General features: G+C 42.1%; 1 protein-coding gene across 6 annotated transcripts; it reads right to left on the bottom strand.

The window, feature by feature from the left end:
* Positions 1-3,039: 3,039 nt before the first annotated feature.
* On the bottom strand, positions 3,040-19,025 carry AP5M1 (adaptor related protein complex 5 subunit mu 1). 6 transcript variants are annotated; one of them, XM_054198861.1, is made up of 9 exons: positions 18,868-19,014; positions 18,383-18,430; positions 14,448-15,093; positions 12,702-12,929; positions 12,109-12,248; positions 11,278-11,387; positions 11,064-11,179; positions 10,696-10,792; positions 3,040-9,598 (listed from the first exon to the last, which is right to left on the bottom strand). In XM_054198861.1, the coding sequence occupies exons 1-9, from the start codon at positions 18,924-18,926 to the stop codon at positions 9,516-9,518; spliced, it is 1,527 nt and encodes a 508-aa protein (XP_054054836.1). In that variant the 5' UTR covers positions 18,927-19,014; the 3' UTR covers positions 3,040-9,515. The 6 variants fall into 6 exon arrangements, 4 of the variants coding, with proteins under 4 accessions (XP_054054836.1, XP_054054837.1, XP_054054838.1 ...); XM_054198862.1 differs by having other exon boundaries at positions 3,041-9,598; positions 11,278-11,363; positions 18,868-19,012; XM_054198863.1 differs by lacking the exon at positions 18,383-18,430 and having other exon boundaries at positions 3,041-9,598; positions 18,868-19,025.
* Positions 19,026-19,027: the final 2 nt, after the last annotated feature.

The raw sequence follows: 19,027 nt of genomic DNA, 5'->3' as shown, positions 1-19,027 counted from the left end.
TCCTAAATAATTCAATGTAGTCATTAGCTAAATCGAGTCATCAATTATCTATCACCAACGAGGCAGTACAGAGACCAGCATGGGGCTGGCAGGGCTTTGCTTTGGTTGCTTGCGGCCACTGTGTTGTATTTGTTATGGTATAACATTAGACAGACAAGAATTTGGGCTTATTTTCAAAGCTTAATTTTTCTCCCTTGCTGGCTGGTTGTGCAGTTCATATAGTCGATACAGTAAATATAGGAAATATTTTAAAATCCCGCCTTTTTATTTTTACTGAAGCATAAGTACATGTAACATTATATTTACCAGAAAGACCCTAAAGCCTCACAAACTATCACGTTACTCCAGATGTTGGCATTTCCTAAAAGGGATTTCTTTCTTAAACGCACTACGCTGTAATGGCTCTTAAGAAGCTGTTACTGTCTCGAGTGCAAATCCTTCTCGGTTTGTGTATTATTGACTTGATCAAGTGCAATGGGGGCCTTCGACGAGCCTTTGGGGGGATTTTGTGGCTCTTGCAAGCAACGAGTCCCCGCAAGGAAACGCTTTGGAAATTTTCATTGGAAATGGGAGTAAATGGGGGGGACCCCAGCGCAGGCTACAGACCCTTCACATGCAAATATTCACCCTACGGAGTTGTTTTTTTTAAAAAAAATCAAAGTATTTTACATAAGGGAATAAGAAAACTAACAACCTATCTGAAGGATGGTTTGAAGGTTGCCTGTGGAACATAGAAATGCCCAAACACAGCCCCGATTCTGCAAAGACATATGTACACGGTTTAGTTTCAGGAGGCTGATTTTAGCAGATCCTATGGACAAGGAATTTGTTTAAGCAAGTTCCTAACATCTCAGGATGGGTAAAGTCCTAAAAGTGGAATAAAATACTTTTTTTTACCCTCTCTTGGGCATATTTACCTACAAACACCCCCTCTAAAATCAGAGAGTTTAGAGACAAAATCCCGGCGGCCACTTTAACCAAAAAAAAGAAAAAAATCCCGCAAATGATATTGTTCTGCCTTTCCACTTGCAGTAAGAAAATACAGCTTTACGCCCAATCCTGTAATCAGCTTCTCAAGGGGCTGACCCAACTAAGCCCTGGATCAGAACCACGATCCCGTGGTGCCGTCTGTGTCTCTGCAGCATTTCTGCAGTTTACGCTTCTACAAAATGATGTCATAATTCAGCAAAAAGACAACACATTGGGGAATGAGTAAGCAAAGAAAAAAATACGTTACTTCAGGTGTCAGGCAGCCACAGATCGGTCGTCTGAAATTTTTTATTTTAGTGAGTGGCTTCTGTAATCTGTCACGATGTGTTTTCCTTCGTAAACAGGTTTTGGCACAAAATATTGTGGAAAAGTAGGAAAGGGATTTTTAGCGAAGAGCAAGGTGAATCGCAAGGAATATTGTTGAATGGATTAAAATTGAAAAATGTTGTGCCTTATCTGCTTTGTCAAGAGCAGAGATCTTTTACACGTGCCACGCGCTCAGCTGAAATAAAGCGTCCGCTTCATAAGAGCGAGGAAAAAACCAGCTGCAGAACAAGGTCTGGGGTAGGGCATAGGAAAAATCACAGTGACGGGGAATATCGTGGTTTTGAAGACGACGTCTCCGCCGTTTGTCCCGTTCCGTCAGGACCAAACACCATTTGGTATTCAATTGACTTTCTAACTTAGGAGACAGGACTTTCCATCTTCAAATACTGAAAATAGATTGCATTCTTGGCCCTTCGCTTTGAACGGTTGGGGAGAATAAACGCACACCCTGGTCGTGTTCTAGTGATCTCCCTAATCTCGGTTGCACTTTGTCAGGACGAGGTAACTGGTAGTTAAGTGAAATACCTTAGATCAAAGGGGGATTAATCGCCAACTGAATCCTTGCTGAATAAACCTGTCATTCAAGAAAATTATTTCCACTGAACTTAGCAGAGGATTGAAAGTATTTGCATAACAGGGACCAACGTACTTCAGCCAGGTTAAAAGGTTCAGAATTCAGGCAGTGTTTAGCTTTTTGGCTCCTTTTCCTTTCAGCAGCCCTGTACAATGGTTTTTAATCTGATAATACAGCTAACTATCTAAATGATGTCAGAACAGGAAAGTATTGCAAAGTTTGGCTGAGGGATGGATCAATTTCACTTTCAGTAACTCCTAAATCTGATTTGTTGGAATTTAAGATGTAATCCTTAAAAAAAAAAAGGTCCCTTTAAACCGGAGGACTGTTTATTAACATCCTTTTTTTATTTGACCTTTGTCTTAGGAACACCGGGTCTCGCCTGCTGCCTTACCCGGGGCTTTTTTGGGCTCGTTTCGGACAGGTTTATACTAGTGGCTGCAAGCGATGCCCGCGGATCAATGTGCCTACTGCGCGGGGGATCTGAGCAAACACACGCACACAAACAGATTTTCAGGCTTTTTTTTTTTTCCTTTTTAAACCCGTCTTTCGGAGGTCACGCTGAATTCGACTGTAAGTGAGACGGAGATAATTAAATAACGGGACCCAACAGCCTGCCATCATTTTCTAGGATGAGCCCTCGGAAGAGACTGAAGCACCGCAGCCTTGTTCAGGGTTTGTTGTGCGGTTGTGGCAATGATTTTAAACCGTACGAATTATCCCTGTTTTATGGCAGTCGCTTTTTGCTGTGACTTTTCATGGAGAATTCATTTCTCGAAGAGAAAAGATGGGCTCTTCCAGGGCCGGAAGGCAATGGCTTTTTAATCTGTGCTATAAAAATTGGGAAAAACATTTAAAAAAATGTAGATTTCTGGAGAATGCTTTATGCCGTCTCCCTCCCCAGCCTTCCTGGGGTTCATTTGCAAGCGCTTCCACCTCTCCTACCTTTTGGGCATCTGGAAAGATGTCAAGCTACATGGCGGACGTCAGGTTTCATAATCAGATTTTGACAATAAATGGAATTTAGCCACTCCTGCATCTAGCCTGCGCCTGACACCATTCATTCTTTCGGTAGGCGCCGTTCATATTCATCGCAAACTCAAAGCATCTTTCAAGTTAAAAAAATCGCAAAGAATGGTTATCAAAGAAAATGAATAAAATCCATATTGAGATAATTTTTTAGAAAATGATTGAAGTTTTAACCCAAGAAAGGACTCTTAGAGTTTCTTATAGCTTAGAATAAGAACATGTCAATCACGATTAAGCTTCTGGAATTGGAATCCCTTTGAAATGCAGCTGTTTCTTCTTTAATTGTGGCAGCGGACTCAAAAGAAAAGAAAGGTCCAGCCTTAAAGATGAGTAAGGAATACAAAATAGCTCAGGATTAGTTGTGGAGTTCAAAGGTCGCTAATTACACTAAGGAGTTCCCAGACACAGGGAAAACATTAAACAGGTCACCTACCAAACGGGAAACAGACTTTGACTTCAAAAAAAAAAAAGAAAAGAAAAAAAAAAAGATCCCGAAGAGATAGGTTTCTAGAGAAAATCAAAAGCGACCAGCTGATCTCATTGGGAAGAAAATGGGTTGGGTTTAGCTCTTTGCTGTTACGAGTCGCTACAGATGGCATCAGCTTTCAAAAAATTAGCTAGAGCTCTGACAGGAAGAAGGGGGAAAGGGGGAAGGCCTTTGCCTTAAAATATCTGATTTTTAGTTGCATTGTGGGTTGCGAGTCCCTGAAAAAAACACCTTGAGGGTTGAGACCTCCCCATTTGGCTTGATTTGTTGAGGATGAGGCATCTGTGTGAATGGGTGCATCTTGGATGGGAAGCCTTTTGGGAGAGCCCCATAGGCCCTTTGTGGGCAGTGAGGTGAGGTTCAGGGCACAGTGGGCCAACCCTTCTCCTGGGAGGAGCACGGCTCCTCTGTTTTCCAGATCCTCTCTGGCCCCATTGACTTGGGATGGACTGGTAGGACTGCTGTCCTTCCAAACATCCCACACAAGCAGCAGCTCCTTATCATAGAATCATAGAATCATAGAATCATAGAATGGTTTGGGTTGGAAGGGACCTTAAAGATCATCTAGTTCCAACCCCCAGCCATGGGCAGGGACACCTCCCACTAGACCAATTTACTCAAAACCCCATCCAGCCTGGCCTTATGGACCATCACGCAAGTTACAAGAATGCTGGTTTCTTCTGAAAGGCTCTTGGGAACAGGCTGCTGGTTGTCCTGTCTCCTGGGAGGGCTGCAGTAAGCAATGAACCTCTGGTCCTTTGAAGCTGGGTGTGGGTGGAGAGAGCCAGTGGCTTTATTGCCAGTCAGCTCACAAGGGAGAGAATTCTTAGGAGAACAGAGCCTATTTTCTCTCAGATCCTGCTACCCTGCCTGAATCATCATCTTATTCCTTCAAAAACTGGCAGATTGGTGCATTGAATGGCAAAATGAGATTTGTGGAAACAATGAAGGAAAATTTTAGATAATTGAGGAGATGCACCTATCCAAGTGGTCTACACTGGGCCTGTACAGGCTCCTACTTGTGCCTGAGGAATTTTTAGCATTGATATTAACAGCAGTCAGACTGAGAGTTAAAAGTCTATTCTCTGTTCCCTGCACTTGAATAACTTGGGGTGGCAGAAAGGGAAGGGAGTTTAGGAACAACGCCAAGCCCACCCTGTGGGCTTCCCACTGACAGCCACATGGTGCTAGAGCAGCTCTTCTAAGGAAGCCTGCACTTCCCAAACTGGGATCCACAAAACTCTCATCTAACGGCTCCTTCGGGATTGAGGGCTGCAGGGATTTTCTGCCATGGTGCTCTCAGGATGGACAGGGCTTCAGGTGGGCTTGGTTCCTCCATCCTAAAAGGTGCTGTTGGCAATACCTTATATTTTGTCCATGCCGACTATTTGGTACATTCTTGCTGCAGATACAATGTGGTCCAGTCCAGTCTCAGATTCCAGTCTGAGGAATGAGGAGACAACGGATGATGGGACAGCAGAAGGCGATGTGGGAGATGGTGACAGTAAAATAAAGCTTGGAGAACTCCAGCCATGGGAAAGAAGGGGAATAGGACCAGATTTCATTATGTTCAGAAAGCTGCTAAGTGGGAACCTATGGGTGATAAGTCAGAGAGACACAGCTGCTCAGGGGAGTGGGTATTTTCTGAAGTGTTGCCATTCTCTAAAGGACGTAGTGGTAGTGAAGGAGACAGCAAAAGTAGAGAAAGACAAACATGAGCTTACTCACAAACTCTGTTATGGCTTGTACAAAAAACTCAGTGGCGCTTGTACAAATAGGACAAAGCGGCAAATTTCTAGGATAGCGTGAATAAACAGAGGACAACTGCCATTAAATGTTTAATGCCTTGCTCATTCGATGTTTACTTGTTAACAAATGGCCAAAGTTAACTAGTTAACACAGGTAAAAGCAGGATAAAAATGCAGAGGAGGGGAGGGCTAAATTATGTAGAAAAAGTAGCTCCTTACAGGTGATCTGAAGTAACAGGATTTACCCCAAAGTATTTGAGGAACTGGCATATACCATCTTGGTGCTGTCACCAAATAACTTGGGACCCTGGTGGGAGGAAAGGGCTCCTAAAAAACTAGAAAAGCACCGAATTACTGAGTAGTGGTAAGTAACAGCTGGCACAGATTTGACAACATCTAACCGCGGGAGGTGGTGAGAGGAACAGGCCCAGTGAATTTGGAGGGGGGGACATTTGCTGTCTCACACATGGCCACTGGTGATGCGTTTGACTTTGTCTCCCAATACGACTGGCAAGCTCAGGAGATATGTTTGAGGTGACTGTGGTGGGAGGGTGTTCCCCAGAGGACTGGGAAGCTCTTCTCCAGCAGTGGTTACCAGTGAAGGGGAGGTGGGCTTCTGGTCCCGTCTCGCTTCTGGTACAATTCAGGCTTTGGAGTGGGAGGAATGCACATCAGACACCTGAAGGGATCCCTCTCCTTACTGTGGCACCTTGGTACAACCCTTTGGACACAACACTTTGAGGGAGAGGCAGGCTACGCCGGGGGCAGCATGGGCATGGGGGTGAAGAACAAGGCAGATTTTGGTGAGAAGCTCAGGAGCTCCAGGGTCTGGATGTTTTTCCTAGAAATGGGGGCCCTGTGGGTTGGTGAGAATGGCACCAGTGCTGGGTACTCCTGCATTTTCATTCCTTGTGCTTTCAGTGGTTACACTGGTCCTTCTGGCCACAGCAAGGCATACCTAAGCCACTTACTAGGTCTTTTGGACACTCCTTGGCCCCCTTTTCCTCTCACCCTGTATTGATGGCATCTGTCTCAGATCCACACCTTTGCCCCTGCTCGTGCTGGAACATCTACTTTTATTTTTTTTAGGCTTGTTTTTTTTCCCCCCGAGACATTCCAACCACCCAGGTTTGAATGAGGGCTTCAGCACCTTCAGTAATTACTGCTTCTCAGCCATTGCACCTTCTGCCAACTTCATCAGTGCAAATTCCCCGTTTCCTTCCACACCTTCCTCAAAGTGTTAAATAACACAGCTGGGATCCAAAACACGTTTGATGATGGTTCCCCAATGCCACTGCATTTGGGAATGTCAGCCAGTTTTCACTGTTTAACGGGTTACACATGGACTTTGGATTATTTTCATTTCTTAGTGGTCCGTTACATCAATTCTCTTCGCCCACTAAATGTGAAGTGTCATTTAAAAAGTTTGTTTGACAGTATATATTTGCTTTAAATTCATGTTAATTGGCGCTAGTTACACTACCCCAAAATTTTAATGACGTGAAGCTAGTTCATTTTATTAATGAAGTGAGTTCTGCGTTAACTTCTTGTTTATACCCATTATTTTGTTTGGGAAAAGTGTTGGGTTGACAAGCCAGTATTCAAGTCCTCCTGGTTATTCTTTTCAAGGGCTTGCATGTTAGTTTTCTTCTGTCCCCCTGAAATCCAACACTAAGCCTGGAGAACTCTTTGGCCACCTCCTTTGAAAGACTTCGTGTAAAGTTATCTGCATAGATCTCATATAGTCGATATTTGTGACAAAATTATAAATATAAGCACTTCAAGCAGCAAGCACTCTTGGAGAAGAAACAGCACTCTATAGCAAAAGAGAACTTTTTCCCTTTAACACAGAGTATTTTTAAAGAAATTGTTGTATTAAACACTTGTCGATTTTTTTTCAAGAGTTAAAGGAATACCACTGACATGGGGCTTAATCACTAGAGCTACCAGAACCACTGTTAGCTACCACCTCTGTCAGGGAGTCCTCAAGCTCATGTGAGCTCTCAATCATATCTTCCTGATATACTTTTTGAGTGTTGTTTTCTCCCTCTTAAAACAGGAAAAATGGTCAGAGCATGCAGAGAAACAGGGAAATTGTCTGGGGAACTGCCAGGGGACGGACACACAGAGATACATAAAAAGGTTTAGTCATTCTAACTCCTTGAACTCTGGCTTCTGGTGTCATCTCCCATGTCCCTAATTGCTGCCCAGCCCTGGAGGCACCTGGAACTTCTACACACATCACTTGCTTCTCCATGCCTTGAGCTCTGCAGGTCATGCTGAAGGTACCTCAGTCATGTTACTAAGCTTAATAGGCTTACTACTAAGCTAACTTTACTGGTCTACTAGCTTACTAAGATTTATGAAGCACCGATGAGAACAGGCCCTTCCCAAAAGGCAAGTGTAGCCATCAGGCCAGGAGAATGGCTTCATCTGACTCTTTCTCCACCTGCGTTACTACAGCGCTCTCCCTGAGCAGGGCACAGCACTGCAGCGAGAGCGTGCTGGAGTCATAATCCAGAGGTTTATGGAGCAAAACCGAAAATAAATCAAAACAGGTGATGGCTTGCATGAAGTTGTAGAGAACTGCTCAGGGTTAGAAGAGAAACATCACCCACCCCCTCCCTCCATCCAGACCTGCATTGAGAGGTGTGTGCAAAGTCATCTAAAGCAGCAGCTCCCTCCCATTCCTCAGAACTGCAGCTCTCCTAACCTCAAGAGAGTGACAGACACACGTACAAGAGGAAAACAAATAAGAACATGATTTGGGAAGCCCCCCCCCAGCTATTAAGTGCAAGGGGATTCTCTTCTAACATGCTGTGAATTTTGACAGTCCCACTCTTTCATAGCATTTTTGGGGGAAATGCTGCGAAGAAGAAAAGCCATTCCTCCAGGGTGCTGCTGTGCAGATAATAAAGATGGCTCCCATCTTTATCGTGGGTAGGTAGAAAGCAAACACCGCATACCAAAATCCTGTGGTGAGAACATGATCTCAACCCTTCCAACAGAGAGACCCCCCCCCCCCCCCTCCCTGCTCACACTATGGCGTACAGGCACATAGACGACTGTAACAGGTAGGGGCTGGATTCTGGACAAGATCATTAATTCACCTTTTGCCTGCTAATCACAAAGGACACATCACCTGTCTGTAATGGATCGTAGCATGCCTGTTTTCAAAGTTTGCATGGCAGTTTCAGTTGAACAGCATGTTTCACATGAATTAATCCACCCTTTAGAACATTTAACCAACCAATTAGATTACTATCTCAATCTAAGCATTTTTTAAATTATAGCATAAAACTTTTCTCCTTACATAATCACTAATCTTATTTATCACACAGCGTACAGTTAAACAAGAGGTACGGCAGGAGCAGCCGGAACGCTCGGTTATTAGATGGCATTCTTCTCTTCTTTTGTGCTGCTCTCCAGGTTCTCTCAGTTTTTCACCAGCCTTTCAGAATTTGCTCATTTCCTGATAACTCTCTTAAAGTCCATTTCCTGTGTTCCTGCAGATACCATTTTTCTTTCCTCAAAATTAGAGGTCTGCCTCTGCTAACTCAGTCCTTTTCTTTTCTGTCTATTTTTTCCAGAGATCAGTGATGGGTTTTGGAACCTCCAGCAAACTTAGCTGGTTTTGCCTGCTCAGGGCTAGTCTTGTGATTTGGAAAAGCAGCTTCACAGCACTGGGTCCTCACTAATGCTAGTTTTCAGCGCAACGCAGTTCACAGGCACATATGGAAGGGAACTCGCCACTTCTGCTGACGGGGCAATACGGACCCCTGTATCATCTCCACTTTTAGAAGCGCCGCTCACGCCATACTCCCTCTCTTGAAATTCTTGTGAATTACTGACTCGTATGTATTCTGTACACATCTCGTTAAAAGAACAGAACTCTTGCTTTTAACTGTCCTGTTAATCTGGGGTCTAATCAGATTCCGGTGACTTCATGACAGGAAGAAGACCCTGAAAGCTTTTGCATCCCGTGAGCTCTGTAGTTTACAGAACCAGTGAAGTAACTGGGAGTTCTCCCGGAAGACATGCCTAATTATACCCGTCTCTACCTGTATCACTAGGCACTAATTTTGTACCAGTTAATGTTAGAAGGGAAAGTAAAAACGGCCACAGCAAGTACATTTCAAATTGACTTCTCTAAGTTCTTATTCAGGACTAAACAATTTAAAACCAACTTAGGTTTTTAAGAGAAGTGACTTCTTTTGTTTTTCTTCAACAGACATTTTTACGCGAACATACGAAGTACAAGTGCTAGAAAGTATTTATTTTCACTGTATTCCACATTATATTCACATTACTCTCATTAGCTGTCTGTTTTGTTCAAATACAAAAATCATTCATAAGCAAATTAGTCTAATAAGGTTTTGTACAGCATAGGTGCTGGTGCTTTGGAATTCCAGATGTAGTAATCAGAAGAAATCAGTTCCCCAGCTAAAAAAAAAAAAAACACGAAACAAACAGGGAAGAAAAATAAGCATTACAGGGTGCCTTACAATCACACATTCCTTCATCCAAGTTAAGAGACTACTAATCCATCCTTACTAGTTTACAGAAAAGCTATAATGGCCTCTTTAAACTGTAAGACTCTTATTATTATTTGAAAATCGTTTCTGATAATGAGACATTTAAAGTCTCAGCTTCAATTACCTTTACTAATGTATCAGTCATGAGCTTAAAATTCAAACAGAGGTTAAGTCAAAAGCAGGTGGATGGCTTGGATTTTGTTCAATGAATATAAATTGCATACTTGATATAAAACATACCGTACAAAAGTGCTGGGTTTTTTATATTACACTTTAGGACTGAATGTGACGTGTCACAAAATTAACAGCATAGATCAGAGTTTTCAAAAGGTATTTATCGACTTCTGATAACACGACTGACAGAAGGCGCAACAGATAGATAAACAGCAACAGATCAAAATGCCTCCATTTAGACAGTACTGCTCAGATTTAATGAGTGCCTACTGTCTTCCCAATTAGTGTATTTTTGGTGCAGACTTGGAAGTAGTCATGTGTTAACTCAAGAATAAGCAGATTTGGTTTCTGCCAGATTCAATGTAGTACCACATCCACCGAGGGACGTTGGTGTGATGACACTGACAGCAACACTCTCACTTTGCGTGCAGCAGTTGAGTTCTGTACCTAGGTAATTCCAAACCACATACGACATCTCTGACAAAAGTGTCCTAAACAAGAGGCCAGACTACGGGGAGGCATTGTCTGCCCCACCAGTAAAAGTTCTGCGATTACGCATAGCAAAACCTCACAGGGTGAAGGGGAGAGAGCCCAAGAGAGAGTTACTGTGTAACTGAGTAATAAGAGCTTTCATCTGCTCCCTACTACAGGGAGGCATTAAGCATCACAAGAAAAAAATATTTTCTTGTGCAGAGAAACAAAATTTCTGGGACATCCCAAGCAAACCAGGAAAAGCCTTTGTCTTTAGCTATATAATTTTAGTCATTGATACCCAGTTCATAACTTCAATACTCAGTTTCAGTTAAATAAATGACATTTTTAGCAACTCACATGCAGTAATTTTGGGTTTTCCTGGTGCAAAGATCTGAACAGAATGCTGGTCTACATAACATCCAGTAAGTGTGAAGTCTGGGATCCTAAAATACAGCTATAGAAAGAACGGGAAAACATGATCAGATGCGTATTGTCATGTCTGCTGCACAAATACTGGCAATCTGTGTTACGTGCTCTTGGTGTGCAAGCGTACTCTAAAATGACAGGATGTCAAATCCTGTAAGCAAGAAAACAGACAACTCCATGCTGAGAACAAAGAGGCTAACAATTATGTCTGATTTAAAATCACGTATTTCATAGTTAATTTGAGATAATAAAAAAATGACTACTAAGGCCTCTTTTCACAGAGCCTGCGACTGACTTACTTTTACATACGCAGTGTTCCCAGTGCAAACATAATCAGTCGGGTGCTCTTTGCCTGCAGTGCCAAAAGACACGGTTCCAGTCAGTGAAACTTCCAAAGATTTAGGGAACTTCTGTCCTAAAGCCAGAAACAGCATCTGTAAGAAATTATACAGCTGTGCCTACGCTATACAAAACTGACTGGACGAGCAAGAAGCACAGGGGTGTTCTGCTTACCAATTATCCAAACTAGCAGGCTCTTCTCTCGTGACAAATCCAGTTGGCCATAACTAACTTTGTACTCTAATTGAGCGATTGGGCCCCTACGGTATGACAGAGAAGTAAAACTATTGGAATTAGTATCATTCAGTATTTGTTACCACCCATTTTGCTAAAGAAAGCAACAAAATGCTGAAAGACATTATTTATGTGCATACAGACAAATCATACCTCGCTGAGCATAACTCTAATTTATGAAAAGAAATTACAGAGCAGGAGGCAATCACCATGGTCTCAACCCAGTAATCATAAAAGAGCTGTTGATATTTTACTGTCTTCAGTTCACTGATAGTGTTTTACTAACACTATCATCAGCAACTTTGTATCATTTCATCTTTAAATTTTCATGATAATTATGTGACAGCATAGACATGGCAGTTGTCAGAGAGGCTTAAACGAAAACTATCGTTTTAATTTTAAATAACTATATTTTTGATAAGCTGATCTGTAGCTAGGATTAGCAGTCTTAAGCAACAGGTAACCCCGGGCTTGAAGTGATCTCGAGACTTAATCCACCTGGAGGATTGTGGCAGGGTCTCACATGAAAAAAATACCAGAGTGAAACAGGATACGCAAGAGAAGTATTCAGAATACTACCCAGTATTCTGGTACAATTCTCTATTCTGGAAATTACAAGAATTCCAAGGGGACTTCCCGACATTTGCAAGGCTGGTGTCTGCTGGTGCTACTTTGATGGAGCACAATCTGTTATATTGACTCCTGACAGGTTAATTTCAGGAACATCACAGACAAATGGAAGAAATTTCTTTAGGATTTCTTTATTCTTACCTGTTGAAAAAAGGTATACGAGCTTCACAGTACTCAAAAGAATTCTTTATGCTTTCATGAAGCTTTAAATTAACTGTTATTTTTAACTGTGATCCCTCTTCAATGAGTTGGTAACATCCCAAAATTGGTGGAACAGGAACCTGGAAAAAACTATATTCATTCTCAAGATAAATTAACACCATCATCGTAAAACCAGTTATATACTGTTTTAAATGCTAAAGTACTTGAAAAAATAAAAAACACATTAATTGCTGACTGGTTTTGAACAGTATATGCCAAGCTCTTCAGGCTGCCTGTGTCACATAGATTTGTGGTACATGCACTTGACATCTCAGCCTGGATTCATTTTGTCCAATTCAGGCATCTAAGTGGTTCATTTAAAGTAAGAGCAGCCATGCCAAGCAGTCAAAGGTACCGGTACCTCCTGAATGTGACTCTGATGACTCAAGTCCTGAAGTGCCTTCCAGGCAGTTTATTATATAAAAAGCATTTTACCTGCCTGAATCAGACTGAAACTCGTTCAGACACATTCAACGGCACAGCTATTTTTATTCCTGTTTGAAGAAAATAACAAGGGTCAGGGATGTTATTACCTGGGAAGTGTAGTAACACAAGTTGAATGAATCTGAAGGAGGAATGAAAGGAAATTTGTAAGGTCCGTTGTACACAGAATCATCCAGTGGCTCAGCACTACTGGACATCAGCATGGCAGGGTCAACAGAAGTCACGCAATGATGGACCACGATATCTTGGAGCGGAGGACCGTTAGTCGGGAGATTCAGACTGAGGGTTACGTTTGGTGCAGATCCCTCTATGTCACACTTGAAAAAAAGAAGTCGAGAAGTTATTCTAAAATCTCTCTCTCAATTCAGAATTAGACGTTCAAAAATCAAATGCAAGCATTAAAAAGAATCACACTAAAAATCTTCAGCTGGCTTCGAACATTAGTACTGACAAATACTTTCACAACAAAGTCCCTTTCCCATTTCTGTAGCCTTTCCCACAGCAGGGCTAGAGATGCAGTCTTAGCTACACGTCTCTTAATTGACACGTATTCTTTTGCAAGAAAACAGCAGATGAGCAAGCCAAGGACCTACTGTATAGCTACATCATTACGAATGTTACATAAACACACTTGGTGACAGCCTAATTAATTCAGTTACTTTTACAACATCCGCTTAATGGATTTGAGCATGCTATTAATGGCCACTGTGGTCCCATGTCAGCTTTCTCATGGCAACCATGTGCAGCGCATCCATTGTCCCGTCCCTCTGTGTGCCAGCTCAGCAGTGCACGATTACACCAGGGCTTTCTTCTTATGCAAGGCCATCCACTCTGCAAGATGACCTAGAAACTTGTCCCTCTGAGAGTGGGAAGCTGTTCACCCACATAATCCCTACCAGCATGGCTGGTGGGAAATAACCCAGTCTTTTGAAGCGCAGTACTTAGGTTGGCTTCCTTCAGAGATGAGTATCCTACCTCTTGCAAATAATTAAATTACCATGATCCACTTTATTATTAGAAGGTCTATCTCCTCTTAAAACACTGGCAGTTAGAAATACAAAGTACTGTGATAATATAGTTTGCTTCATAATTCAGAACAAAGAATGTTAAATATATCAATTATAGAAAATTTTAATGTATTCCATAATTATTATTGGTCTATTTAGTCAATATTCCCCAGTTTTTAGTATTTAACAATGAAAACCATTGTCACACACAAAAACATTCGAAATAATTACACAACCAGTTTCTTTCACCATGTATCAATGGTTCTTATGTCAGCCAAACAAACAGCATTTCTGGATTCAAAATGTTGTTGTAACAGAATAAATTAGCATAGAAGACTGAACTCTCATTTGGTAGGAAAATTAATTAAAAATGCTCACGTAAAGACACTTGTAGAAGACTCATTCAGAAATTCTGTTTCTAATTGTTATTTAACACGTTGCTTATTAGATAGCTGGAAATAAATTTGGCCTTAGCGCTACCATTTCTTAGTCTCTATATGCAAAGACTGCATGAAATGATTTCTCCCTATCTCATTTAAAATAAGAAAAATTTGGTAAAATACATGCAATGTAGCTACTGCTGGAAATTTAAGTCCCATAAATAGTTAGTGAAAAAATGCATGAAGCATGCAGAAAAAAACCAGTAAAGATCCAAATAAAAACCAGTGCTAATGCATCAGTTGAATATTGTAATAGTTCTTTACACTTTGAAATATTACAGTATTAGAAATTCACTGATCACATAGCAGAGTAAAACGGCATATTTACTTTCCCAGTGCACTTGCATGAAAAATACTTTGGCTGGATTTGCACGTAAAATGCTCTCACCTTGCAATTTACGGCTCCATAAACTTGCCACATGTCCACAACATCTCTTTTGTCATACTGCATACACTTGACTTTTTCAGTGATACAGACATTAACCTGAGGTTTGCCTTTGTATGTGTTGGATCTCCAAGCCGGCTGATTCTCATCTGTAGGCATTTCCTGAATGTCATCAAATGAGCTGTTCAAGCTGCGTATATTTGTGTTTAAGGGGGTGCCAAGCGGACAGGCCTGTATAAGCAGATTTCGAAGCTGGCCGATTTTCGCAGTCATCTCCGCTTCATTTTTCCGACTTGGAGAGATGTAGTCCACAATGCCTAACAAAAGAGCGAGTCCTTGAGAGAGCCCGCTAACAGTAAGGAGGGGTGGCCGTGGCTCCAAGGTCTCCTCAACCAGTGGAAGACATGCATATATCAGTCCACTCTTCTGAAAAGCAAGCACAGGCCAGAGATCCCCTCCTTCAGTGCGAACTGAATATACCGATGAATGATTGATTCGAGTACAAGTGTCTCGATGCTCCACAAAAATATGGTCATCTACAAACCTCAGTTCAAAAAGTAAGGCTTTAAGAAAAGCGCTGTCAGATGGTACAGGCACATGTGTTGACGCATTGAACGTCTCGGCGCGTATTTCAACGGTGGGGTAACGTCTGTGACATGGACATAAAAGCACGTTAGTGCTACTCGTCTTTTCCCACCCGAAATATCATACCAACAGAGTTCTTAGAAGCAGAACCACGCAATCCCTTTTCTTGCTGTCAGAGAATGCATAAGTATTATAAAAATCTTTGGAATATTGATACAATCAAGGATTGGTTTCTCTTAGGTATTCAAGTAATTCCCAAAGGCCCCGTGGTCCTGATAGAAACAGTGATGGGATCAGAATCTAAATCCCTGTCAATTAAACTATTTCATGAATAATCAGGATTCATTCTAGCAGTTGGATTTTACTAGAGACTTTGAGCAAATATATTTACTCCTTTTTTTTAATAAAATGTGAATCTGCCTGTCTACCCTTCCTGTTGCACAAAGGTAGAGGGTGTCTAAACGACACTAATGGACCCAAGCATGACTCACACCACTGCAGTGAAACTTCAACAGCAAAATACTTCGACGAGGCAAAATCACACTGAAGACAAGTTTTCAGACATTTAAGAAAACAGATGTCCCACGTAATCAAATTCAACTACAACAGCTTTTTGCCCAGATACAGTATGCTACACGTACAGCTTTGCTACTCTGCTAAATACTATGAGACAGTATAATGTAAGTTACATGCATTGCTGTTCTGAGATCACACAATTGATATGCAGCAGTTGCTTTAACTGATTAACAAGAATAACTAAAAATCTTTACAATATTATAAATACAAAAAGACTTCACAGTACGTTAAGTCCAGTTTTTCCAGCAAAAACTTCATTGCTTTTGGGGGGGAGCAAAATGGATACCCAGTTGCAAGTGCAACATATGTGACTCAAAGCTGTTATGACTGCTTCATAATTTCATTTTTTTACTATTTAAGATGTAATCACGTTACAGAGCATATTTTGAAACTGCTACATTACCATCAACATATGTATTTAATTTCAAATTTCCTACAGATAGTATTTGAGAAAAATCAGCTGTTTAATTCCACATCTGGGATTTTTTCTCTTGAAGCAGTATTACTTTTCAAAGGAAAGCAGGATGAATTTCTTCTCAAGCTAACCTAAGTCTATGAAGAGGAACTGAAGAGTCTCTTTTAATAAATAGCCGAGAGAAGAAAAATTATTACTTCCACCAAAGCATTGGTTTTCATCCTTTTTTGGAACTGCAGAATCACAGATTCCCCTGAGCCTCTCTTACTTTAAGTTTGATGACAGGTTAGCTTTTCTACATTGTCTTTTGTGGATTCCCTTAGTTATCCACGGACCCTCAAAGTGCATATCACAGGTTACACGCCAGGCAATTAGTTAAATCACTTTATGAATCACCTTGTAGCAGATGTGTTCCCAGGCTGCATGTTTGTTTGCACTCAGAGCCACACTTACACACAAACGTGGGAGAAAAAAAACGTGCAGATATATATATAAATGCCTTCATTTATTCTCCTTGTTATACCATCTTTTTCAGGACACATTGACATTCTGTTTCTTAAATTGCCCTAGAATGTGTAATCCCAGCAATGTAGTACTTTGTTTTATCTATGCCCTCCACATGTAGCGTTCCCCTTCTGCTCCTGAACACTTGCATGGTTCTTATCCTGTTGCCTGTAAGTCCCACCTACACCATCTTTTCTTAACTGAGTAGCACAGTCTCTTGCTGGAGGCAGCTACACTTCCTCAGGCTTATTTTCAGTGACTGCTTTTTTGTTTGAGTCTTAATCAGGCATCCAGGGCTTTTTTTTTTTTGTTCCCCCAGCAAGGAAAAAGTAAGCATAGGCAGAAAGAAGCCAGAGCTACGAGATCTGTAAACAGGATACAGATGACACCGAAATGCCTCCCTGCAGTCCCACGTCTACTTTGAAGAGTGGTTCTACTCTGAAGAAACAGTGGTTTTGCAGCTCAAAAATTTACAAGGACTTCCAGAGCAAGGTTGTTGATAAGAGGCTACATGTAACCTTGGTGAGCATCTCTTATTTTTGGTCGACATTTCCAAAACAAAGGAAGAGGAGATATTTCAGTCTAGTTTTGCCTTACTTATGTCCCAATCTGTCTGCTCTATTTGCTGAAGCTGTCCCCACACCACAGCAATCTTCTCCTCCCATGGAATCTTCCCAGCTTTATCTGAGTCATTAGATAATTAGCTAGTCCTTCAGAACTCAGTTTTTCAGTATTGCCTTCTAGAAAGTGATGAAAACTTAAAAAGATGAAAGTTTGCAGGGATGAATTGAGCTTTGGTGAGAAGACCAAGAGAGAGAACCATACTTGTTGCCTGAATTAAGTTATGATCAGCTCAAAAAAAAGTGGAATGCTTTGATGTCCCAGATGTCTTCTCTGAGGTTAAAGATCAGGGCTCACGTATCTCCAGCTGAGTACGTAAGTCCCGAAACCAACAGTTTCCATGTGATCCGACATTCTTTATATTGTCTGTGAGCTTTGTTAAATTTAAGGTCAGTTAGAAGGATAAACCTGGGGTTTCCACAGCCCTATTATTTCCTCTGGGAACTTGAAAGATCTAAGTCTGCAAATCACTTGAAGTATCAAGTATAGTTTGCACTTTTCAAAGGAGCGCTATCCCTTGTCTCTGCCGCTTACTGGGTGACAAGTTACTTCACATATCCCTGTCACCAGCCCCCCCCCCCCAATCTCCGTGGTGATTACACTCTCAGATTTTTTGGGACAAGGCTTTCTCTTTCTCTGTGTTTGTAGAGGGGAGGCCTCATCTCTAGTCTTGGAGGTAATACAAGGACCATAATACTAATCCTAAAACAATCAGAGGAATGTCCAATGTAGAGATCTGTCTGCACCTGAAGATGGAAGATAGTCTACTTGCTCTTTTTTTTTTTTTTTTGCCTCCTTCTAGGTTCTCTTTTCAGTTTTACTGAATTCAGACTAGGATGGTAAATCATGTCTCTTTACCCAGGTCTCAGTATTATTCCTTTCCCTAGCCCCCAGTTATTTTTCCTCTTGTTCTTTGGAATTGAGTCCTCTGAAATCACAGAGAGCCCACGGAAACAGTAACAAATTTTGCCAGACCAACAAAAGCAGCTGGTGTAACCAAAATCTTAATTAAAACTCTGTAAGAGTTCTGAATAAAAAGTCCTCCTTTGGTTCACTAACTTAAAAAAAATACCTTCTTATGCAAAAATTAAAATCAAATGGGAATTTCTGCCTAAAAATACTGTACTTTTTATACAGTTACAGAACAACATGAAGAGAAGATAAGCAAAATACAAACAAAATATATGCTTTTTATTTTGCCCATTTTGTTCATCTGACAGTATTTCACAATCACTACCTTGTCCTTTTTCCATGTAAGAAGAAACAGGTAAAATCTCGACAGAAGCTGACAGAAAGAGGAACAGAGACAAAAAAGTCATGTGCAAAACGCAGAAGTTGTAAAAATACACACTCAGGCGGCCGCTAAAAGCATATTATCCGAACGTAGAAATTTTCAGAATCGGGTTCAGAGGCGTAAAGCGGCCAGCGGTGTTCGGAAGAGGGACGGGATTTATGAGAGCACCAGATTATTTCGGTATTTTCGGGTATATTTAGGGCAGCCCCGGCCGCTCTGGAACCCCCCCGGCGCCCTCCGATCGGGACCTCCCAGCTTTCCTCTCCCTCCTTCCCCCTTACCAGAGCCAGACACTCAGCCCCGACGCTCCCGGCCCCCCGCGGGCCCGGACCAGACCCCCCCCACGCCCCCCGCGGGCCCGGCACGCCCCACAGCCCGCACGGCCTCCCCCTCCCCCTCCCCGCTCTCCTCACGGCCTCTGCCGTTACCTGGAGAAGAGCACGGCGGCGGGGTCGTGCTTGAGGAGCCACAGCGCCCGCAGGGCCATGACGACGGCGGCGGCGGCTCGGCGCTGACGGCGGCCAGGGCGCTGCTGAAGGGTGGCCGCCGCCCTGCGCAGCTCCCGCCCCTCCCCGGCCGCGGCCGCCC

Source organism: Rissa tridactyla, chromosome 4 (assembly GCF_028500815.1).
Source record: "Rissa tridactyla isolate bRisTri1 chromosome 4, bRisTri1.patW.cur.20221130, whole genome shotgun sequence".
NCBI lineage: Eukaryota > Metazoa > Chordata > Aves > Charadriiformes > Laridae > Rissa > Rissa tridactyla.
This window is presented reverse-complemented; position numbering and strand designations above follow the sequence as displayed.

Bases quoted from the DNA above. Each gene is read 5' to 3' on its own strand.
- AP5M1 (XM_054198861.1), bottom strand. From the start codon at position 18,926: ATGGCCCTGCGGGCGCTGTGGCTCCTCAAGCACGACCCCGCCGCCGTG. The intron at 18,431-18,867 runs GTAACGGCAGAG...TCTTTCTGTCAG, and splicing joins GCCGCCGTGCTCTTCTCCAG to CTTCTGTCGAGATTTTACCT. The intron at 10,793-11,063 runs GTAAGTCAGTCG...TTCTTTCTATAG, and splicing joins GGAACACTGCGTATGTAAAA to CTGTATTTTAGGATCCCAGA.